This window comes from Filicampus tigris, chromosome 3 (genome assembly GCF_054856515.1).
Source record: "Filicampus tigris isolate MCC_2025a chromosome 3, RoL_Ftig_1.0, whole genome shotgun sequence".
Classification (NCBI taxonomy): domain Eukaryota; kingdom Metazoa; phylum Chordata; class Actinopteri; order Syngnathiformes; family Syngnathidae; genus Filicampus; species Filicampus tigris.
Genome location: NC_141219.1, coordinates 27,559,222 through 27,584,196, shown reverse-complemented (window position 1 = coordinate 27,584,196; position 24,975 = coordinate 27,559,222). Strand labels below are relative to the sequence as shown.

The 24,975-nt window shown below is 41.1% G+C and overlaps 1 protein-coding gene across 1 annotated transcript; it reads left to right on the top strand.

The window, feature by feature from the left end:
* The first annotated feature begins 1,444 nt into the window (after window positions 1-1,444).
* On the top strand, window positions 1,445-23,769 carry LOC147150482 (aggrecan core protein-like). The gene is made up of 21 exons (XM_086025588.1): window positions 1,445-1,558; window positions 8,831-8,920; window positions 9,024-9,115; window positions 10,217-10,508; window positions 10,965-11,139; window positions 11,217-11,344; window positions 11,453-11,746; window positions 12,410-12,712; window positions 12,864-13,038; window positions 13,110-13,237; window positions 14,171-14,464; window positions 14,537-14,635; window positions 14,723-15,445; window positions 15,812-16,228; window positions 16,490-16,567; window positions 17,740-17,853; window positions 18,423-18,581; window positions 19,849-19,931; window positions 23,158-23,302; window positions 23,385-23,567; window positions 23,643-23,769. The coding sequence occupies exons 2-21, from the start codon at window positions 8,833-8,835 to the stop codon at window positions 23,720-23,722; spliced, it is 4,050 nt and encodes a 1,349-aa protein (XP_085881714.1). The 5' UTR covers window positions 1,445-1,558; window positions 8,831-8,832; the 3' UTR covers window positions 23,723-23,769.
* The last annotated feature ends 1,206 nt before the right edge of the window (window positions 23,770-24,975 follow it).

The window sequence follows — 24,975 nt, the reverse complement described above, 5'->3', positions numbered from 1 at the left end:
TTAATAGAAGTAAGTTTAACGTTCAACAGCAGTCAGTTTTATCAGTGGTTCACATATAGGAGGATTATAGAACATATAAACTCCACACCAAAAAATTAGACAGCTTATATTTGAACTTAACCTGATCTACCAACCCAAAACATCTCACATTGTACCACCACTGTTTTCTTATGAGGAACATCCATTTTAACAGTAAGTTAGAATGGATATGTGAAACATACTAAGGCTACAGGTGAATGTGTGTCTCATTATGTTCCTTGTAGAATGAGAGCATTATTGTCATTGTGCTACACCCAAAGTCAACTCCAACAACATTCTACCAGAGTGAATATCAACTTGCACACTTCTGAAAGAGCAGCATTGTCTCCTTTTTTTCCTTTTTTTTTTTTGTGCGAGGGGAATGAGAGAAATTAGGGGAGGAGTAGAATACGCTCAGACATTTAGTAGACTCATAGATCCCAAATGTGGAAATAGGGCACGTGCTGCCTGTTTTAAAATAAATATTTTGAATGGCCAAGATATCTTAATTAATATAAAGGTACGATTGAAATGGGTTTCAAATGTTAATATTTTCACAGTAACTTAAATCTTAAGTGAACACGTTGTCTTGTTTTATTTGAGGATGCAGTATTCATTTCAAATTTATGCACTTCACAAAAATGTGATCAATTTTATAGTTTTTGGTAGTGATGCAGCAAACTTAAATAACCTTCATTTGGGCGGCATGGCTCAGTGGTAGAGTGGTCGTCTCTCAACCCAGCTGAACCCCCAGTAGGTAAATGGGGTACAGTGTGAAGTGCTTTGAGTACCGAAGGTAGAAAAAGCGCAATACAAGTGCAATACAAATTCATCATTCATTTGAAAACCCCCTATATTGACCTGAAAGACAAGCATCATAGCCTTGGGCCATTTCAATGCAAGTACACTCTGTCAGACTGTCAGAAATAAAATGCAATCCTCATTAGATCCCAGGACATCACAGCTCAACCCAATTGGTAATTACCGAATATCTCCTGTAATGGTTAATACACCAGTACGTAGAAGCCCTTTAACCCAAATTATATACGAAATGCTCGAATAATTGTTACACCATATTTAATGTGAACCATTATAACCTCAAATGTTACATAAACACTTCCTGGTAATTTAAATGAATAAATAAATGAAAATATTGATTTTCATTTTATCATCCCCCTTTTTTTGAACTTGAAAAACAAAAAAAATAATGTGTGCCTCATTTGGAAAGGATGTTGCGCTCTTTTGGACGCGCAAGCTCCTTTTTTGGGCCCATTTCCTGGGCAGCCACAGACATTTCCAGCAGCAGTCTGCTTTTATTTTGAAAGCAGTAACTGTGTCTCCTGGCATTTCTGTACGACGACCTGGTTGACTGCTCCCTCTGAGGTTTGACAGCCACTGTTTCTCTTTCCTCTACACACAGTCAAGCATCCTGAGATTGCTACAATTAAAAGGGATATTCTTAATAACAAAGCTGCAACCGAGAGTACTACTGAGGCAAAGACAAGGCACTAAGGAAAAGTCAGACTTTTTTCTTCAACAGGTGTGTAATTAATCTTCTCCACAAGTTGTGCTTGTTATATTATTTTATGAAGAAATGTGAATACAATGAAAATGATTCGGACACATTCAGTTGACTTGTATGTTTAAAGTAATATTGTTATTATTGTTGCAACTAAATACACTGATAAGTATTTTTATTGTGTCTCATCAAGAGCAATAAAACAAGTAGAGATACTTGACGTCCCTCACAGGATGAATAAAAACAGAAAATCCATATATCTCAATGAAATATTTTTGCAACAGTATATAAAGTCCATACTGGTCAACCAAAATATACATTCAATATGTTACTTGAATATCAGATTAATCTGAGGTAAAACACATTTTAAAACACATACTGTATTGGTGATTATTGGTGATTATGTCAGTACTGTATTGTACACCATCCTTTACATTGTTGATAAATGTAAAAATATTTTGACTGTTTAATTTCCAGTCACACTCGTGATGATTATTCATGCAAGTAAATAGGAATCAACTTGTAATGTACACAGCACTGCTGAATGCTCGAGCACATGTGGTAACATCACCAAAGTGCATATGTAGTAAGTACTTCTTGAGGATCAAAGCCCCGTCATGACTCCATCTGTGGCCAACGACTCCTCCCAACATGTCTTGTACTTTTTCAAGTCTCCTGCCTGAATGTTAGCAGTGTTGTAAATGGGATGGAAAGGACCGACTTTGTTTCCGTAAGTCCTGATGTCATCAGAGCTCCAATAATGCAGACTTCAAGAACAAATCCGGTCTTATGGGCCCAGTCTCTCTGGGAGTGGACCTCACCACAGAATATGAATGAGGCCAGTGTGAAGTGTGCCACCAGTGCGGCTCACACACAAGTCAATAGTGAATGAAGTGTCAAGTTGACCAAAGACCACATCTCAGTCCTGGACAGACACTCCCTCCAGCTTTTAAACAAGTTTTTGAAGGAGGCTGTGTCTGACTCGAGCTCAAACAGAAGCAGTTAAATACAAAATGGGTGACATCCAGGTCACATCATGTACAAACATGGAATTGCTTTTCAGTTTCAACCTGAACAAGTACAGAATATAAAACGACAAGTTGTTTGAAAATATACTTTTTCAAGTTGTTCAACAAATTCATAAATTACAGTACTTAAATGTGCAGCTTGTAAAAACAAAAACAATCTAATTCAGCATTTTTTTTCATGCCACTTTGGTTTCATATACAGTATGCGTAAACATGTCACATGCTGAAACAGCACTGCTCAAGGTCCTATTTTCAAAAGGTATTGATGAATTCCAATTTCATTAATACATAGTAAAGGCAATCCTTATTGACAGAGCAAATGGTGGTGGTCCACTGAAAATCACTTCTTGCATAACGGTAAAGACAAAAATGACTAGCAGTGAACATATAAACAGCTTTATAAAACCCTTGTGAGTGGCACAATTTCCACATTGTCCTTCAAACACTGCGGATACAAGTGCATAAATTATGCGGACTGCTCATTAAACACATTACACTCCTTGTATATATACAATATAATAACGGTAAAGACATTCAATAGTTCCAGTTTCCAAATAATACATATCTCACACTCTAAAAACAGTTGGGTCAAAAATAACTATTTTTGGGTTAAATTTGACACAACTGTTGACCCAAAAAAGGAACGACCCAGACTTGGGTCAATTTGAACCCCAAAAATTGGGTTATTCAGTTTTGAGGGTTAAATGAACACAACAAATTGGGTCAAAAGAATGCAAATAATTAGGTTATGCCACCATTTATTTATTCATTTTATTTATAATGTTAAGGATACTGCCCCTTCCCCGAAAATGTATTAATAACAAGTGAAAGTTTAAAAAAATGGGTATATCTTCAGGTACATCACTCCTGACATTGACATAATTTCAGCAACAATAACAGTAGTGGATGATGTACAATTGGTCAGAGCTGTGCACTCCCTCCCGTGGGCGGACTGTTCAGACACCCATTTTTAGGGGTGACACATTTGGAAAATAAGGGCTCGGGGCAAGGGCAGAAGCGGATTTTAGTCAGGCCCACTAATCGGTCCTCATTCATGTGACATGTTCAAATTTCACCTCAGCCTACTCAGTGATATGCTTATGTTGGCATGGCAGGGAGGTCATTGTTTGTCATGATTTCAAAAAGTAGAATGCATACGTGTCCAGAATTTTGTTCAGCACATTCATGGTGGAAGTGAGAGCAAACCTAAATGAAAAAGTAGTGTTTAGAATTATGGCAAAGTCATATATTTTGTGTCATGGTGCTATATGAATTGAATGAATAAGACACCAACGGCAGTCTGCAAAGTGGTGGCAGTGACAATCACTCCGATTGGCTGTCAGCCAGGAAATGCAAATCAATGCATGAGATACATTTGTAAAATGGTCATGTCATCTTCCAAACCGCTTATCCTATACAGGGTCGCGGGGAGTTGCCGGAGCCTATCCCAGCCGTCAATGGGCGAAGGCAGACTACACCCCGAACTGGTCGCCAGCTAGTCGCAGGGCACACATAGACACTGTCACTGAGCGGGAATCGATCCCACGCTGCCCGCACACAACTCAGGCGTGTGTGCCACTACACTATCAGTGACCTATTTGTAAAATGGTATACAATTTATTTCAGTTCTTTAAACCAAGCATTGCTTTGCGGTCATCCCCCAGACAACTGCCTCACACTTTCACACGGGCTGTGATGAGTTGTGGGTCCATCTTGAAAAGTGTGTTGAGCTATGTTGACCTCTTGAGGAGAGTTGCGCTCAACAGTTTTCAATCTCCAAGCAAGGTAACCAGAACCACTCTGATAATCATAGAAATGTTCCTGTGGATTACAGTAAACACATAACGTTAATATGAAACATTATTTGGAGAACGCACAGTTCTTGTGACGTATCGCATCTTACAATGGCAGCAGACTAATGCCTTTTTTTTTTTTACGATTCCAGCACTCGTCCTGTCCAACACACACGCTCAGTTACTAGCAACTCGTTTTCAAAAGATTACAATGTGTGAAGTACTTACCAAAACAGTGTGATAAATGAAGAAATCCAAATGTCAAAAGTGTCGTTGACTTGACCACGATGCTATTAAAGTGTACATCTGGCACCTGTGTATGGGCCTGTAAGGTTGATTTTTGACCCAAAATAAAACATTAATGGCACATAACCCAATATATAGTTAATTTGAACCAACAATTGGGTTAATTTTTAAGAAAATAACCCAGAATTTTGACCCAACACAAACAATCCAAAGATTGGGTTAGTGAAATAACCCAACTGTTTTTAGAGTGTTATAGGACGTCCTGACAATTCGGTGTCGTATACAGTGGGTACGGAAAGTATTCTAACCCTTTGAAATTTTTCACTTTCTGTGTCATTACAGCCATTTGACAAAATCAAAAAAGATCATTTTATTCCTCACTAATGTACACTCAACACCGCCTCTCAGAAATGTATTAAAAAGATGAAACAGAAATATCATATGGTCATAACCATCCAGACCTTGACGCATTTTATTGAGTAGAAGCACCGTTTTCGTGCAGCCATGAGTCTTCTTGGAAATGATGCAACAAGTTTTTCACACCTGGATTTGGGGATCCTCTGCCATTCTTCCTTGCAGCTCCTCTCCATTCTGTCAGGTTGGATGGTGAAAGTTGGTGGACAGCCATTTTCAGGTTGCTCCAGAGATGCTCAATCGGGTTTAGGTCAGGGCTCTGGCAGGGCCAGTCAAGAACGGTCACAGAGTTATTCTGAAGCCATTCATTTGTTATTTTAGCCGTGTGTGTTGAAAGGTGAACCTTCTAAAGGTCCTGAGCACTCTGGAAGAGGTTTTCCTCCAGGATATCTTTGTACTTGACCACATTCATCTTTCCTTCAATTGCAACCAGTTGTCCTGTCCCTGCAGCAAACACCCGCACAACATGATGCTCCCACTACTATGTTCCACTTTAGGCATTGTATTGGGCAGGTGATGAGCACTGCCTGGGTTTCTCCACACATTCCACTTAGAATTAACACCAAAATGTTCAATCTTATTTCTCGTAGTCTGGGTCATAATTCATGTGTTTTTTGGCAAGCGCTATGCGGCCTTTCCTGTGTCTTGCACTGAGGAGAGGCTTCTGTCAGGCCACTCTGCCATAGAGCGCCGACGGTGGAGGGCTGCAGTGATTGTGGAACTTTCTCCCATCTCTGGAGCTCAGCCACAGTGATCTTTAGGTTCTTCTTTACCTTTCTCACCAAGGCTCTTCTCCCACAATTGCTCAATTTGGTTGGACGGCCAGGTCTTGGAAGAGCTGTGGTCATCCCAAACGTCTTCCATTTGAGGATTATGGAGGCCACTGTGCTCTTAGGAACCTTGAGTGCTGCAGAAATTCTTTTGCGACATTGGCTAGATCTGTGCCTTGCCACAATTCTGTCTCTGAATACCTTTGGCAATTCCTTCGACCTCATGATTCTTATTTGTGTTGACATGCACTGTGAGGTGTAAGGTCTTATATAGACCCTTCCTAATCAAGTCCAATCAGTTTAATTAAACACAGATGGACTCCAATAAAGGAACAGAAGCATCTCAAGTAAGATCGGAAGAAATGGACAGCATGGGAGTTAAATATGAAGGTTTTTGACAAGGGTCTGAATACTTATGACCATTTGATATTTCAGTTTTTCTTTTTTCATAAATTTGCAAAAATGTCTACCCTTCTGTTTTTTATATATTCTGTTATAATGGCATGCAGAGTGTACAATAATGAGAATTAAAATGAATTTTTTGGATTTTGGTAAATGGCTGCAATGCCACAAAAAGTGAAAATTTTGAAGCGACGCCCACTTTTGGGACGCAGGATGGGGGACTAAAAGTTTAAAAAAAGGGGTCGACTAAGCAAGGGCGGAGGTGGATTTTAGTCCATCCCACTAATCGTCCGTCATGCATGTGACGTGGTTGCGAGGCGGCCAGAAGTTCATCTCACACTACTTACCGAAATGGGCAAATGACAAAAATTGCCTCTGAACGCTTCAAACGCGCCACTAGTTACCCAACTGCACGTATTTTATTGAATTGGGAACGTCCCGGTGGAACGCTATGCACTGCACACGTTCGGTCTGCAAAAATTAAAAAACAAAACAAAACAAAAAACACGTTTGGTCGCATGAAGAGGAGAAGAAGATAAATCAAATCAAATCAAATCAAATTTTATTTATATAGCCCTTTTCACACACAAGATACAATTCAAAGTGCTGTACATTAAAAACATCAAAATACAGCATAAAAAGAGAACCCGCTCCCACCTTCCCTCCCTCCTCGCAGTATACACAAAGACAGACAACGACAAGCACACTTGCACTCACTCACTCACACACACATACACAAACACACACACACATATAACCTTAAAAAGAGACATGGCAGGGCACAGAGAAACCATATGAGGAAAGAGTACCCAAGGGGAGCTCGTCCACGCTGAGAGGGATGACAGCCCATGGCCACGGGTAGCACCACCACCTCAAAGACCCCCGGGCCACGACAACCGGGGCAGGCCCTAAGCATGGCGCAGGGAGGGCAGCCACACCTCCCAGCGCGGAGGCCCCCCTTGAGGAAACACTGGAGGTAAAACCTAGATGAAGCTAAAGGAAAATGACAACGAAGCTAAAAAGACAAAGCAATAAAAGAAGCTAAGAACTATAAAACAATAAGATTGGATAAAAATAGTCAGAGACTAAGAGCAATTATTTAAAGGCCAAACTAAAAAGGTATGTCTTGAGCTTCCCTTTAAAAATATCAACAGTCTCTGCAGACCTGACGTTCTCTGGCAGGCTATTCCAAAGTTGAGGACCAAAATGGCTGAATGCAGCCTCGCCATGCGTTTTGGTCCTCACCCTAGGAATAATTAACAGGCCGGTGCCAGAGGACATCAGGATCCGCGAGGGTTGGTATGGTAAAAGCAAGTCAGATAAATAAGATGGCCCAAGACCATTAAGACATTTATAAACTAATAAAAGTACCTTAAAATCGATCCTGAAACACACGGGGAGCCAATGCAGCGATTTTAAAACTGGTGTAATGTGCTCCCGCCCTCTGGTTCTCGTCAGCACCCGAGCGGCTGAATTCTGCAGTAGTTGAAGGGAAGAAATACTCTTTTTGGGGGGACCAGAGAGCAGGGCGTTACAATAATCTAAACGACATGATATAAAAGCATGTATCAGCACCTCCGTGTTAGCCTGAGAGAGAAACGGGCAGACTCTGGCAACATTCTTAAGATGATAAAAACCGATCTTGGTTACATTTTTAATATGAGGAATAAAACTGAGCTCAGAGTAAAAAATAAGGCCCAGGTTCTTTACACATTGTGAGGGTTTAAAATCTAGTAATTTTGGTAAAAGTCTTTCTCTCTGGCCTTCAGGGCCGATAACTAAAACCTCGGTTTTGTCCTAATTGAGCTATAGAAAATTCTCTGCCATCCATGACTTAATATCTAAAATACAATTTAAAAGGGTATCAATAGGTCCTGTGTCATGAGGAGACACGCTAATGTACAGCTGGGTGTCATCAGCGTAACTGTGAAAGCTGATGCTGTGTCTTCTGATGACAACCCCAAGGGGTTAAGAAGTATTGGACCTAAAATTGAACCTTGGGGAACCCCACATTTAATTTCATGGGTTTTGGAGGAACAAGCATCCATGCTTACGAAGAAACTTCTGTCTGTGAGATAGGAGTAAAACCAGTTAAAAGCAGTACTGGAGATGCCCACCAGGTTTTTAAGTCTCTTTAATAAAATTTGGTGTTCTACTGTATTGAAAGCGGCGCTTAAGTCCAGTAGCACCAAGACTGTGAGTTTTTTCACGTCTGCAGTATACCTTATATCATCTAAAATTCTTAAAAGGGCTGTCTCTGTACTGTGTTTCATCCTAAAACCAGATTGATATTTCTCTAAAATTTTGTTTGTATTTAAAAAATTATTTAACTGGAGAAAGACCAGTTTTTCTAAAATCTTACTTAAAAATGGTAAGTTGAATACTGGTCTGTAATTGTTAAAACGGATGACGGACGCTCAGTTTTTAATAAAATGCCCAGCTCTGTTTATTTCAGGATTCATACTATTTATGACATTTTTGTTTGTTGGTGTGCCATGAGATTTATTTTAGAATTGGTGCCTTCACTCAATAAAGTATGAGTAACAACACTAACTCACTATTTATAATAAATGAAGCCAATGTTTGTGTTTTGTGTACAGATGTCACATTGAATTCAAACATATTGTCCTCCCATTTCAGATATGATCAGGTGGGCTGTTCATCTTTGTGTTTGTCTAAATGTCATCTCAGCATCATTTGATTACACGTATGATGACAGGTCTTTCCTAGGTAAGACAAGCTACTCTATTTTGGAAACTTTCAATTCATTTACTTATGAAATAATTGAGGAGTGTACTTCCTATACTACACTGAATGCGGCTCCCTTGAACAGACCCAGCTAATGTGCTGAATGTGAGCATACCTCTCCAAGACCCACAACGGCCGCTACTTGGAGGCACATTAATACTTCCGTGCTACTTTGAGGTGTGTGTGTATTTTTGAGCCAAGTTTAAAACTACTGTGCAGTTCATCAAAAATGGTCTCTTTTCCACCATTTATTTTCCTTAAAGGGGAAATCAACCCAAATACATTTTTTTCAAGAATATAGTGCATTTTTCGGTTGGCATGGTGGCCATCCTGAATTTCGGGAAAATGTCTGGCCGGTCTGTATCTTGGCCAGTCAAAGCGTGTGACGGCTCTCCCCCACCCCTGTCGGCGATTAACTTTCTGAGCGACCCCCAGAATAATCTAAAACTTTTAAGATGTCTGATAGGCCCTCTCTTCGCGCACACTATAATGACAGCCACGGCACTGCACAGAATCGCCTATGGGTTGGTCATCTCATGCCAAGAATGTAAAGTGATTCATAGAAAAATCAACAAATTGGGATCTATTTTTTCAATTCTGATAGGCCCTACTCGTGTAGGCCAGTATGCTCCAGCCCAGGCAAGCCCGTTGGTGAAGGCGGGCCTGACGATCGGAGGTGCGAGGCGGTCTCTGCCCTTGTCAAAAATGGGAGATATTGCAGTTTACCTGACAATGTCATGCATGGACCCCAGCAAGTTAATTTCTGTTTCCACGATATCAAGCACGGCGTACTACGGTGTACTGCGCTCAGAATGCCCTGATTTTTATGCAAATGACGGATGCCGTGATGATTAGCCGGGAAAAATCTACTTCCATCCCACAGCGGCGCAAGCGCTTCGTTATAACCAATTCTACCTGTGCAAAGTCTAGCAAAATATTAAAACAAAGAAAACTTCACGCATGTGCAGTTAGACTGCACTTTGCATTAGACTTGCACATTATTTTGCTGTTTTATAAATTATGTCCTATGGTTTTGCTTCACATGATTGGGTAATTGTGTGTATGTACTGTACTTGACAGAAGCAATCACTAGGCAAGTAATTGTAACTTTTGGAATGACAAACCAATTCCAAAAAACATCTTCATGTTGTTTTGTCACTCAACTGATAGGTGTAAATTATTATTTATTTTATTACTGGGATTAAAATCCATAACACAGTGTTTGAGGCATTCTTGTAATCAAAAAGAGTCCAATGGATTTTTCTCCTTCTAATATAGGACCACACTGTTCTAGATCCCGGAGCGCCCAACATCGCTCCACTTTCTCATCGCATCAAATGGAGCCTCATTACCAAAGACAAGGTCTCAACTATTTTAGTTGCTTTGGAGGGAGAAGTGCGTATCAGCGAGAGCTACCTGGACAGGGTTCATCTGGTGGGCTACCCTTTGACCCCGACAGATGCTAGTATCAAGATATCAGAGTTAAGATCCAGTGACTCTGGAGTCTACCGCTGCGAGGTTCAACATGGTATTGAGGACAATCATAATGATGTACATGTGAAGGTTCAAGGTAGGCAAAATGTGAAGTGTAATTTTGTCACTGTTTTTTTTTTCAAGTCTGTTGAATGCTACAGGCATGTAAGTGATCAAAAGCCCCTTTCTACTTTGAAATACGTTCTTAACTTGCAAGTACCAGTAGTCCTGCAAACAGGCCTAGATTGAAACAAATTATATTCATATTTCCAATCAGGCTGCTATTTTTTATGCTGATGTTGCCATTTTTAAATGTTCATTCACAAGCAGAATGAATTGCTGTACAAAAAAAGAAGCAACCTTCCTTTCTCTCCACTAGAGTGCACAGTTACCTTACAAAATGTCATGCCCGATATGTGGGTATAAAAAAAATGTATAAAATATTGGTTGTTAATATAAACCGTCAATATGCTATATTCACATTTTGTATTTACTTAATTCCTTAATAAACCTGTTCTGGAAGATTATAAAAGATAGAATGTTGTTACTCCAGGTATTGTTTTCCACTACCGGCCCATTATTGGTCGCTACATGATGACCTTTGAAAAGGCAAGAGATGCATGCACCCAGAACAGTGCAGTCATGGCTTCACCCGAACAACTCCAAGCAGCTTTTGATGATGGATACCACCAGTGTGATGCTGGCTGGCTTTCTGATCAGACTGTGAGGTCGGTTTATCCTGTAACCAAATGTCAGATTACTTTGGCCTTCCTCTGCAATATTGTCTCATCTTGTCTTCAAATAGGTACCCAATTCATGATCCTCGTATCAACTGTTATGGCGACAAAGATAATGTACCTGGGGTTAGGACATATGGAGTGAGACAACTCAATGAGACTTATGACGTGTACTGCTTTGCTGAGAAAATGACAGGTTTTCATATCTCTTCAGGAGAATATTGATTTTAGCCAGACATTCTATATATCTTTTTTTACTTTATAGCAACTTGTTATTCTCCAAAGCCTTTTCTGTCTTTTACAGGCAGAGTTTTCCACACTACATCAGCAGAAAAGTTCACTTTCTCTGAGGCTGTGCTGGCATGTTCCACAAAGGGGGCCATACTGGCCACAACAGGTCAGCTGTACTTGGCCTGGCAGGGTGGGATGGACATCTGCAATGCTGGTTGGCTAGGTGACAGAAGCGTACGCTACCCCATCAACATTCGGCGGCCACAGTGTGGAGGGGGTCTTCTGGGGGTACGAACTGTTTACCTCCACACAAATCAGACAGGATATCCTCTTCTTCAGACTCACTATGATGCCTTCTGTTACACAGGTAACATCATTGTTAATTACATTGGTAAGCTAGTTAACGGGGAGGTCAACCCAAACATATTTTTTTCAAAAATATGTTCTATGCAAGCCCACTAGTTGAAACAAGGCATTCTGATTGTGCAATAAGAGTTAATCCACTTGTTTTTAAGACATCTCTGGGGGCGACCATTTTGTCACTTCTGTCAACTGAAAATGACATTGCAGTTGCTCAGGGCTCAGGTAACGACCAATCACGGCTGACCTGTTTTCTGAAGCTGATTGGTCGTTACCTGAGCCCTGAGCAGTTGTGATGTAATTTTCAGTCGACAGAAGACAAAATGGCCGCCCCCAGAGATGGCTAAAAATGAGAGCATTTTGCTCCTTATCTCATATTCCACAAACGTAATATTAATCAGAATGCCGTGTTTCAACCCGTGGGCCAGCTGGGAGCATATTCTTGAAAAAATATGTTTGGGTTGATTTCCACTTTAAGTGCATCTGAGAGGCCTGTTGGTGACAATCTGGAGTTTTATCAATGATACATGATATATTTATATTTTTTAAAAAATCATTGGTCAAATCATTTTGTTCTCTACAGTGCAATGTCATATTTGGTAATCAGTGTGGAGTTGAGTTTGTATTGGTCAGTATTTGGATTTGATTAACTGTAATATATCACCCTTAGAGTTCCTTGATGATGAAGGTTCTGGCGTTACAGAGGAAGGAAGCGGCGCATTGAGTGTTACCCCAGTGATACAGAGCCAAGAGGTTTTCTTTGGGAAGCAAACAACTGAGATTGAGGTGGCCGGCGGGATGGAGACACAACAACCAACCTTCATAGACTTTACCTATACACTGAGTCCCAGTGAACTACCGCTACTACAGCCACCTAACGTCACAGAACTTCCCACTGAAATCATAGAGCAGGTCACTTTGCCGTCCAACCTAAGCAGGGAGCCAGGCAAAGTGGTTGTGAAACCTCCAAATGGTTAGTGATTTATATTTTGATATAAACATATATAGCCTATAATAACTCACTTCAAACTGAGTGGTCAGGATGTGGTAGGATGCGCCTACCGTCCTTTGCCATCCTTCTACAAATGCATCGCCATATTCAGTATTGTTTCTTTTGCACAAAGGTGTGGTATTTCATTACCGCTCACGATCCGGCCGCTATGCCTTCACCTTTACTGATGCCCAGTTGGCCTGTCAGAGTGTTGGTGCATCCATTGCAACCCCTGAGCAGCTGCAGTTGGCATATGAAAGGGGATATCACCAGTGTGATGCAGGATGGCTGATGGATCAAACAGTCAGGTATTTCTGATACATACCTCTATTTTCAGAGACACTCAAAATCATTTTTAAACACGTACGATTGATTCCAGGTATCCCGTTGTTTCACCCCAAGAAAAGTGTGCTGGAGATTTAGGGGATCAACCTGGAGTTCGGTCCTATGGCCTGAGGCCAGCAGATGAACAGTATGATGCTTATTGCTACGTTGAGGGGCTTAAAGGTAGGGAAAAAGAGTCGAACTAAAAAGCAGTTACTAAGTTACTAAATAATTATGAAAGATGGAAATAGATAATAAGATATTGTGCAAGATTTTCATACACCACCAGAGTCAATGTTAAATGTGTGTCCTGCGTGTTAAACTACAGTTACAAATAGGTCTGTTATACTTTTTGTATAAAAGTTGAAATGTATGCTGAAGGAAAGGCAGACATGCTAACCAATCCACCACCGCCCTATATAGAATTATATTGTGAGATTATAATATTATTTATTCATGTAGGTTTTATGTAGTGACTAAGTCACAGAGCTGTATGTACAGTATAGTTGTTTGCATAGTTACTGAACATTAAAAGTACTTCACAGCAACAGCCTTGAAGGGAAGTCAACCCAAACATATTTTTTTCAAGAATATGTTCTATGCACTCTCTAAATTGCCCCAAGGTGTGATTGTGAGTGCGGATGTTTGTCTTTGTGTGCCCTGCGATTGGCTGGCTACCAATTCAGGGTGTTCTCTGCCTACTGCCCAAAGACAGCTGGGATAGGCTCCAGCACGCCCCGCGACCCTTGTGAGGATAAGCGGTATCGATAATGGATGGATGGATGTTCTATGCAGGCAGATTTAGTCTCACTGATAAGAAAAGTGCCTGGAATAGAGATTTGCATTGAACCTGTTTGACTGTATATGGCAGAGGTAATAATATCACAGCAACTGTATTCTTCCATACAATTTATAATCCATAACCATTTTTTCTTAAATTCAACCAACATCAAAGTAAAATCATTTCCTTTGGCACTGTATGTTGCTGTGCAGTGACAATTCATTTGTGCATTTAGTACTAACCATGTAGTACCTCATATGGCACGTTTGCAGTCTGTTTATTCAGTGTGTTTTGACATCATCCAACATCCTTGAATGTCCTCAACTGCTCCTTAGGTCAGGTTTTCCATCTGGGCTCTGACAAGGGTTTCACTTATGGCGAGGCGGCTACTCGCTGTCTCGAGCAGAACGCCAGTCTGGCCTCAACAGGAGAGCTCCACGCAGCCTGGAAACAGGGTTTTGACAAGTGTCGTGCTGGCTGGCTCAGAGATCGCAGTGTCCGTTATCCCATCATTAACCCTCGTGCTGAGTGTGGAGGAGGAAAATCAGGAGTACACACTATTTACTACGCTCATCCCAAACAGACAGGCCCTGATATTCAAGACAGATTTGATGCATATTGTTTCAGAGGTAAATACTCACTTTCACATTATATTTGTGTTAATAATCCGTTCATATTTGACTACTGGTGTGTTTTTACAGCTGATATTTTATTAATTGCTAATGAAACTGGACTGAACATCACAGATATCCAGGGTATCCTTTCCAACTTCACATCCATCACAGATTTAGTGAGACGTGGTAAGTACCAATCAAGTAATCACGATTTTGTTTTTAAACTCATCTTCATCACTCGTGCATCTCACCCCTGTTTGTGTGTCTCTTCAGTGGTTTCACCAATTGTCACACCGATCCCTGTGGAATCTTCAGGCTTTGGTTCAGGGTCAACAGATTTTGGATCAGGGTCTTCTACTGATAACACATCTGGAGACCTGTCTGGGTCTGGTGACCAGGTTATCTCTGGAGACATGTCAGGATCTGGAGTCCAGCTGACCTCTGTAGCGCTGTCTGCATCAGGAGACAGGGGGCTTTCTGGAGACCTGTCTGGCTCTAGAGACAAGCTTATATCTGGGGATGTGTCAGGCTTTGGAAGCCTGTCTGGTTCTGGAGACAAGTTTATCTCCAAAGAATTGGCTGGTTCTGGGGACATGTCTGGCTTAGGAGATCAGCTTATGCCCGGAGATCTGTCCGGATCTGGAGACATGGTGGGCAGTAATAGTGGTGACCAGCCTTATGGCACATCAGCTGTTACCAGTGCTGATTCTTCTGGTTCAGGGATCAGGGGAGACCAAGTAATCACAGCTGTTTTGTTTTCTAACAGTAACATTGATCTATCAGAAGAATACGCCATTTCAAAGAGTTTCCAAAAAACAGAAGAGGCGAGCACAGAAATTCTTATAAATTTAAATTCCTCAGAAATAGGTTCAGGTATGCTTAGTGGTAGTAGACACATGTCTGGATCGGGAATTGATCCTGGTTTCAGCTCTGCAGGGAGTCGTTTTTCCATGGAATTTTCGGGGGAAAGTGGTCAGTTCTCTGGCATGTCATCTGGTCTTATAAAAAACACAGACCTTTCTGGTATCCCATCAGGGTTCTCCGATTCAGGAATTGCCAGTGGACAATCAGGGCATGTTACTGGAGCTGGAGATGCCAAGATCTTGCTGATAGATAATGAACTGATAGACACATCTCCTCCTGTTACCCAAAAAGAGTATGAGCTTGGAGGGGGACTGCTGGTTTCCAGTGGCTCCAGGGACAGTCATGGGATGCACAGTGATTATCTCAGTGGCTCAGCTTCTGGAAGTGGTTCTAGGTCTTTCTTAGGTGTGACCTTTGATGGGTCAAGATTTACTGACCTAAAAGAGTCATCATTTGGGGAGCAAGAAGCCTCTGGCTTTTCACTCTACAACTCTGGAGAGGCCAGTGCTGAGCATGTATCAGGAATGAACTCCTTGGAGCTTTTATCTCAGTCTGGAATGTCTGGAGATGGTGAAAGTGTTACTTTATTGACTGATGATCTTATGACAGGAATGTCTAGAGACCTTTCGGTATCTGAGGAGAATCAACAAACGACAGTGGAGTACAGTGGCAAAAACATCAACAGCAGTGGCAGTGGCTACCACACTCAGAGTAGAGAGGTCACCATCCAGCCATCACAGGTTATGCCATCACCCTCCAGTCAGTGGGAATTAATAGAGACTGCTACATCGACTGATGATCCAAAGAGCCTATCTTGGACTCTTGCTTCTAAGCTTGCCCCAGGTGCACTGTCTGCTCTTCCCAATGCTATTCCACCTGTTATTGGAAGTCGTGAGGACGCTGAACACGTTCAAGGTATGTTAGCCAATTGCAATTAGACTTGGCTTCTTGTAGCTTACTAGATTTGTTGTTGATGACATTATCAGCAAATTATGACAAATTGCGACAGAATGTACAGTATTACTTGATCACATACAAAATATTACTGTCCACACAATTCAACAGCAAATGGCGTTGAGAATAGTGATGTCTCATGCAGGATTTCATGAGTAATAATACTAAATTACTTGGCTTATGAGTTCCATTATCTTGCAGTAATGACACCTATGTTTTCAGGTGACACTGATCCATGTAAACCAAACCCCTGTGGTGCTGCCTTGTGCAGTGTCGAAAAGGGGTTTGCCACCTGCCATGGTAAGTCCCAATGACCAGTGTCATTTTCAGTGGTGTCAAGTAACAAAGTAAAATTACTTCATTACCTTACTTAAGCAGAAATTTGGGGTAGCTCTACTTTAGTAAAGTAGTTATTTTTCAGCCGATTCATTTCATTCAAGTTTCAAAACATTCAGAAAATCACTCACTGGAGTTTGAGACCCCTAACTTAAATTACAAGTAAAAGTATTGCAAGGAAAAAATGCATTGAAGTGTAAGTCAAGTCAAACATTTTCTTTTAACTGTATTCTATGTGCCCTGAACACGGTTTTCTAATTAATCTTGCATTCGTGGAATAATAATCAAGTGAATCCACCCCACCCCAAAGTTTTTGACTTGACTTCAGGGACAAACGCTTGGGCCGCATCACAGGCAAAGCTATATGTCTGCAATAGTTTGAGTGTGGTGAGTTGGCATTCATTTGTTGATTTGCATCATGTGAAGGTAAAATGCAATTTGTCATTTTGACAATTTCTTTTGCGGACAATGGGTTTAAATGACTCTTTGCACATGTTCTGCTATGGGTATGCGTGCTTACTTTATTTGACAGATTAAAATGAAAACACCTTCTCTTTCTGCTGTTTGGAGGTTTTGTATTGTGTTCCCTTTTGTGCATTCTTCCATAATATTGTTGACTGCTAGGGCATTTACCAAATATCAATTGGCTCTGCTCTTATATTACTATCCCGTGTGTTTTTTTTTTTTAATCAAACTTTCTCCAGCTTTGATGTTGTTTTGATGTCTGCTGTACCCGCCCATTAGCTTTGCTTTGCTGTGTGCATGCTTGGAATGGGGCCACATGTGCTTACATGAATTACATGGATGCAGTCATTCTACTGAAATTTTTGCACAGACAACAGGCAATCTGGTGCAACAACTGATTCTGCATAAAAACATTGCATTTATTCATATAAATGTTTGCAAAGTAAAACATTTGGTGTTCACAACTTAAATATGTTTTAATTTTAAGACATCAAATCGAATGATTGATCAAGTGTTTAATATGCAGTCAGTTTCGTATAGATTGGAAGTTGCAATAGGTTCACAATCAGTCCTTTCAAAAGTAGCATCACCTCACTTGTCAGAAAAACTAACCCTTGCTCCCAAATACTTTACTAAAAACCAGTAGTATTGCCCACTCACATTTTTTTCAGAGTTAGATGTTTGCCACCCCAATCCATGTGCCAATGGAGCCACCTGTGTGGAGAATGCAGACTCTTACAAATGCTTATGCCTGCCAAGCTACGGAGGGGAGCGCTGTGAGATTGGTATGAGTTTAGCTTCTGCTGATAGATACTAACAACTGCCTCTCAACAGCGTAGGCCCTGGACAAACATTAACGAGGAAGTCAACCCAAACATTTTTTTCAAGAATATGTTCTATGCAGGCCCACTAGTTGAAACAAGGCATTTTGATTAATATTGTGTTTGTGGAATATGAGTTAAGCAGCAAAATCCACCTGTGTTTAGCCATCTCAGGGGGCGGCCATTTGATCACTTTTATGAAAATTACATCAGAGTTGGTCAGGGCTCAGATAACAACCAATCACGGCTCAGTTTCAGAAAACAGGTGAGCTGTGATTGTGATGTAATACAACAAAACTAGTGTAAATGGGTAGAGAGCAGCATTAAGTACCAGTACTGCATGATAAGAAACGGCTTATCATCATGGCTTGCAAATTTGTTTTTCAACCCATTTATAATAGCCCTTGTAGTCCCTATAATCTCATTTTCAGTTGCAAACCCTAAAATGTGAAAATACAGGTTCATTTAACATGTAATCTGTTTTGGTTTATTGCCTAATTTCACATCATCCTCCCTTGGTCTTGTGGCTGCAGATGAGCAGCAGTGTGAAAAGGGTTGGATTAAGTTTCAGGGAAACTGCTACCTGCACTTAAGTGATCGAGAGACGTGGCTGGATGCTGAGCAACGCTGCCGGGATCTGAATGCACATCTGGTCAGCATCATAACACCAGAGGAGCAACACTTTGTCAATTGTGAGTGCCTGGAGGATATGGTCATGTCAAATGTAGAGGTGGGCATTCCGTCAGTACTGACGGAAGGGCCGTCGGTCTATCAGTGACAGATGCCTGGTTTGCTGGCGAATGACGGGAAACTTTGCAAAACTGACGGACTAAGCACTGACGGAGGCGGGTTTTCATCCGTCACTGGAATCGTCAGTACCGACAGACCTTCTCAGTCCGTCACGGAAGGATTCCCGTTTCACGGATGACTGATGGAAACATGTGCTGCATGTCTCGCGTGTGTTTGTTTACGGGAGTGGCAGCGGAGCGGAGGAGGGGCTCCTCATTCTCCGACAGAAAAAAAACCCAAGTTTGAACATCATTAGTCAGTCTGGTGTCATATATATATATATATATATATATATATATATATATATATATATATATATATATATATATATATATATATATATATATATATATATATATATATATATATATACACATATAGCATTTGCTTCGCAAAATATGTAACGCCTGCAGATGAATTGCTGCTGTTAAAATCCAGACGACTCGCTTGCAAGAATACACTAAAGAAATAGTGTGTGCAACTATCTTGAAAACATTTATCCATCTATTTTATTGAGCATACAATAAAAAGGACCCCATGCTTGACACGAAGCTTACTCCGACGTTAAAACAATACTAACGTCGTATTTTGCAGCCAGCCCATTGAACTTCCGGTTTAATTTTCTCTAGTGATACAAATATACAATATATTACAGCATTCTGGCAGTTTATTGGTACAAATGTTTTTGAAGCTGATTCTTCTTTAAGGGTATAGAGGGATCTTGATTACAGGGGTGTGTTGGCATGTCACGAAAAGGTGAAGAAGTGGCCAGCTATTTTTTAAGCTATTTTTCACTGCTCAAAAGTAGTTTGTTGTCAACGCCGATTGGCTGTTGCAGAGGAAGAAGAAGATCTGACGGTCCTAAATTAGTGGTGACGAACTGTCATTTAGTGATGGCGGAAGCGTGGTTAAAACAAGGATGACGGAGTGATGGACTGGCTGACATTCCTAAAATAGCTGTGCCAAAATGTAACTAACTGATGACGGAAGTGCGGTTGAAATAATGATAACGGAATGATGGACTGATGATAATAGATTTGGTTGGCTTGACGATGATGGACGTGCGGCCTGGCCGCTGGCGAATGACAGACTGCCAAAATTTACTGACGTGCCCACCTCTGGTAGAATGTAAATATTAGAGCATTAGAGTAACCATTTTCCCCCCATTAGCCAATGCACAAGACTATCAGTGGATTGGACTAAATGACAAAACAGTAGAAAAGGACTTCCGCTGGACCGATGGGACACCACTGGTGAGTGACAAAACCTGATAATAGTTTGGCAGATTAAATATATGTTGAATTAATATCCCATCATCAGCCTGTGTAAGAACAAAAGGCTAACATAATTATAGTATATCAGAGGTCTCTTGAACATTTCTTGGTGTCCTGACATTAACTAAAAATATCCACAAGGATTTTATCTACAGGATTTAAAATGCTTTGAGACAATTATTGGCAGCATTTATCTGCAATTGATTTAAGTATTTCTGCAGACAATAATTGTGCATTAATCGAGTTTTCACAGGGAAGATTTATATGAACTAGCAAACCCTGTGGTAACCTACAAAGGAGAGACCAGGGATAACCAGAGAGAGGATTTTACATATTTCTGGGCTCAAAGGGATGATATATTTGAAAGGGTTGAAGGGGAGTATCTTGCTGTGTAAACAGTCAATTTTGTTGTAGAGAGTAAAGAGACATGACTCACCTTTGTTCCTCCTCTCCTCATTTACCGCATCTCCACAATTGGTGACCCCGACATGAGTAGTTGTCAGACTTTTGGCAACACAACCCATGGTTTCAGTACATCGAGACCCAATTCCAGTTGAGAGGAATAACACAAGATGTTGTAAAATACTTCCATGTTGTGGCAGCATCGGATACTTTGACGATAGCCGGAGCGCCATCGCTCTGGCTGTCGGCAAGTATGATGTGCTCAGGGAATTCTTTTCGAGGGCATTACGTTTGCGACTCTTTGAACTTACGAACTGGAGAAGGCGGACTGCGTGCTGTCCGTAAACCGCCTTAGCGACAGCAAACCATCCGAATTGATGAAAAGGATGCTGGCTGTGCTGGACTCGGCTGATTCCTCATTCCTTTCACCTTCATTTTCTTGTGGCGGTTGTTTTGAGCTTCTGCACTGCAGTAGCCATTTCCCGCCTCCCCTCCTCAAAGCTGTTGTTTATTACCAACTCCATATCCAGCCAACCTCTGCTCATAGACTCCGATGCTCGACGCAGCCACTTTCCAAGACAGCTAGCTGGAAGATACCATGTTGAGCGGAACTTGTAAGCTGCTAATTGCACGCTCATACTGTATGTACCTACGGTAGCAGGTATGTGGAGGTGTGTTACTGCGGAAGCCGTTTTGGCTGGGCTTTTGTTATGGCCTCTGTATCTATGTATCTGCAGGGCCCGGACTTTTTCTTTGCGTTTAATCTGCTTGTGGATATTACAAACCACCGCCTTATCGATGCTCTTTTTGTTACGTACCCCTGCACACTTGGAGGGGCTGGCGCTCTCTGCCTGTCAAACATGGTTGCTACCACGGATCCATATCAATGCTTTCCCGCCAAGTTCCTTGACCTCACCTCAACCACGTTCTCGGCAGCTGTAGCTTAGCACTCATGGAGCACCACATACCCACTGCAGGTCCCTAAGTCTATGCTTGTGCTGGGCGCCTTGACTCAGCCAAGCTTGCTATCTCCAAAGAGAAGTTCGCCACCATGGAATCCCTCGGCATCATCAGCTGCTGAAAAAGCCAGTGGGCCTACCCCCTGCATATGGTGACAAAGGCTGACAATGGTTGTGCCCCTCTGAACCGCATTGGCACTGTTTCTAGTGCCAGAGAGATCTATGGACCTGCTGGGCATTCATCACACCCTGGGTTTCCCGCTTTGGCATGCCAGCTGACCTCACCTCTGATAGAGACCCACAGTTCATGTCAGAGCCTGGACGGCAGTTGCTGTAGGTCTGAGGTTGAAGATTCACCGCATTACTGCATTCTACTCGCAAGGCAATGGGCCCTGTGAGTGGTTTCCTATTGAAAGCCGCTCTGCGGGCCAGCCTCACAGAGCAATTGAACTGTCTCCCGTGGGTCATGCTGGGTCTCCGCTCTGCCCCCAAGGAGGACCTTCAGATCTGTTCTGCTGAGTTGGTTTATGGTCAGCCACTACGTTTCCCATGGGTGTTTCTCCCGGATGCCGTCGCCCCCTTGTCTGCCACCTTTCATCGGTCTACGTACCAGAAGATTGCTGATGGTTTTGTCTCCATTCAGACATCTAGCCACAGACTCCTCCAGTCTCATGTGCTCTCGGACCTACCATTTATCCATGAACGTCTTCGTCCGTCACGATGGGCATTGAACCCCGCTGCAGCCCCTATATGAAGAGATTCTTCAGTGTTGTGGAGGCAGGGGCTAAAAGTTTTGTGGTGGACATTGGCGGTAAAACAGAGCAGATCACGATGGACAGTCTCAAGCCTGCCAATGTGGACATCGAAGTGACGTTGCAGTGGGAACTGCCGCCATGACGGGGGCGCCACCCTCTGAAGTCTCCGGCCCATCTCCGGACCCACTCCTGGCCCCCCAAGCGCAGCTGTTTTGACCGCATTGACTATTTTTCTTGATAGTTTCCATGATTATGATAACCTGTTCGGTTATTGACTTTTGTTATGTTAAATTCTGGGGGCTTGTGTGTTGACCCACAAGGGTCTGTGTGTTGACCCATGTACCTTTAAGGGAAGGGAGGGAGTTTTACATGTTACTGGGTTCAAAGGGATGATATATATGACAGCCCTGAAAGTGAGTAGCTTGCTACTTACTCAGTAAATAGTCCATTTTTTTGTGGTGAGTAAATAGACATGACTCACCTTTGTCTCCTCGTCATATCATTTACCAGATCTCTACAACCTTATGATTTCCATAAATGTGGTTAAGCATAAAACCACCAAAATGTTGACCTGTACAGTGGTATTAAAGATTGATGTGGTCTTTTCAATGACTATAGTGTATCAGTGTTCGGTTTAAAGCTGCTGTATCATTTGATGGGATAATTTTATTTTCATGTTAAGAATAAAAGAACATTTGCAGGAGCTTTGACATACTTATGGTACAAACATCCAACACCAGTCATCGGTCACCTGTTGTAGTGTATTTGATCATGCTCAATGATCCCTCCAAGTTAAATAAATAAGTAAATAGATAGATAGTGATAGCCTAAACTGACACTTTGGCAAAGGCTCATGCCACATGCCATGCCACTGATTATGTGGATTATAATATATCAACGTTAGCTGGCAAGCATGTAAACTGTAGAAGCAGAATAATGTAGGCTATACATACTTTCAAAATGTCTTATCTGTTCTTTGTGTTGCCTTGTACTGTACTTTGTAAGATTGAATATGACCTGTTTTGACTTATTTATGCATAATGTGATTTTACACAGTAACTATGCATTTTTTTTTAATTTGGCCTAAAGCAATATGAAAACTGGAAGGCAAATCAACCAGATAATTACTATTACTCTGGAGAAGACTGTGTGGTGATGATCTGGCACGACAAGGGCCAGTGGAATGATGTGCCTTGCAACTACCATCTACCTTTTACCTGCAAAAAAGGCACAGGTATGTCAGCCCAGGTCTCACACCTTTATCCTTGTCAATTTCTTCCTAGTATGATATATCATTCATTTTTTTCCCCCCTCAGTGTCTTGTGGTGCCCCTCCATTGGTGGAGAATGCTCACATGTTTGGTAACAAAAGGGACGAATATCCCATCAACTCAATCATCCGTTATCAGTGCAACCCAGGTTTTAGGCAGCGCCACCCACCGGTAGTTCGCTGTAAAGCAGATGGACAGTGGGAGAAGCCCCAGGTGGAGTGTACTGATGGTGAGTGAAATTTGTAGACAGAACTTTCTTTCATTTTGCCTGAATGTGTTAATAAAATGCATATTCTATCTGCAGTGAAATCAAGACAAAGAATACACAAGAGGGGCAACAGCATTCCAGTTGAATCAACCACCACCAGCAACTTTCATTTGTAAAAAACATTTTAAAGTAGACAAACATTTAAAAGAATATTTACATCACTCAAAAATGCATTTTAATATATTTTTATTGTATGATATATTTTTTAAGTTTATCATCATTATTTGTCATGTATTTATGGTGAATTCCTAATATGGAATGTTTGAATGGTTTTAAGATTTAAAGACACATTTCTGTACCACAGATCCATTGCGAAATAGTCATCCCTCAGCAGTTACATAAATCTTGATTGGTATAATTTAATAAGGTGTGGTTAAAAGTGGTTTGCGCTATTAGGCACAAAATTCACTCACTGCAATTTCTGTTCAGTAAAACTGTAAGAAATAGCTTTCAGTTAATGAACGTATTCGAGAATTTGCTGTAAGCCTGCATTGCATTCTCAGTTCTTATAAAATTAATTTGTAACGACTTACAGAGAAAATTCAAAACAAAAAAATCTAAACATTCGAAAATTTTGACATAATGTGACAGCACTCGCAAAGCCGTTGCGCAAACTAACGAGCGCGCATATACTCTCTGCAATTGTATTGTCATTGTCAAACTCTGACAAAACAATATTAATAACAAAAACAACAATGTTATATTTCTGCCAGCCATAATCACAGTGGTTTTATTTTGCTTGGCAGACAGTGTAAAAAAACAAACAAAAAACACAATACTGGGAAATATTTCAAATAAGATAAGCCAAAGTAACCCCTTCATCATTTATACTTCATTCAAGATTGTAATCACACACATTTTATTTATGAGTTTCATATTGAGTGTCTGCTGCACTGAGCCGGTTATTACCAGACATTTAGAATTTTAAAAAGTTGTACAAACCTAGAGCAACACACAGAAAAGGTAAGTGAATTCTACATACTGTAAATCACTACTTATTTAAAGAAGATTACTACTTTTGATCTAATACGTTTTTACGTTGGATGGACTGATTCCCTTTTTTTTTTAACCTGTGTTTATTCATTATCACCTTCCACATGGCTGTGCAGTGCACAGCATCTCTGCGTCGTGAGTTGGAAAATTAACCTGTCTATTTCATGATTGGAATTTAAAGAATACTTTTTTCAAACAATTTAAAACAATGTCCACTTGTCCTAATAACATGTCTGTGAGTGACATGCTTTTGTAACATACTTCAAGGAACAAGAATTACAGATAGCTTTCAACCCTATTATTTCATCCTTGTTGAAATTAGCTCTTCAGGGGTCAGTCCTGTCTCATGAAAATGAGCTACTGCTCACCCCAGCGA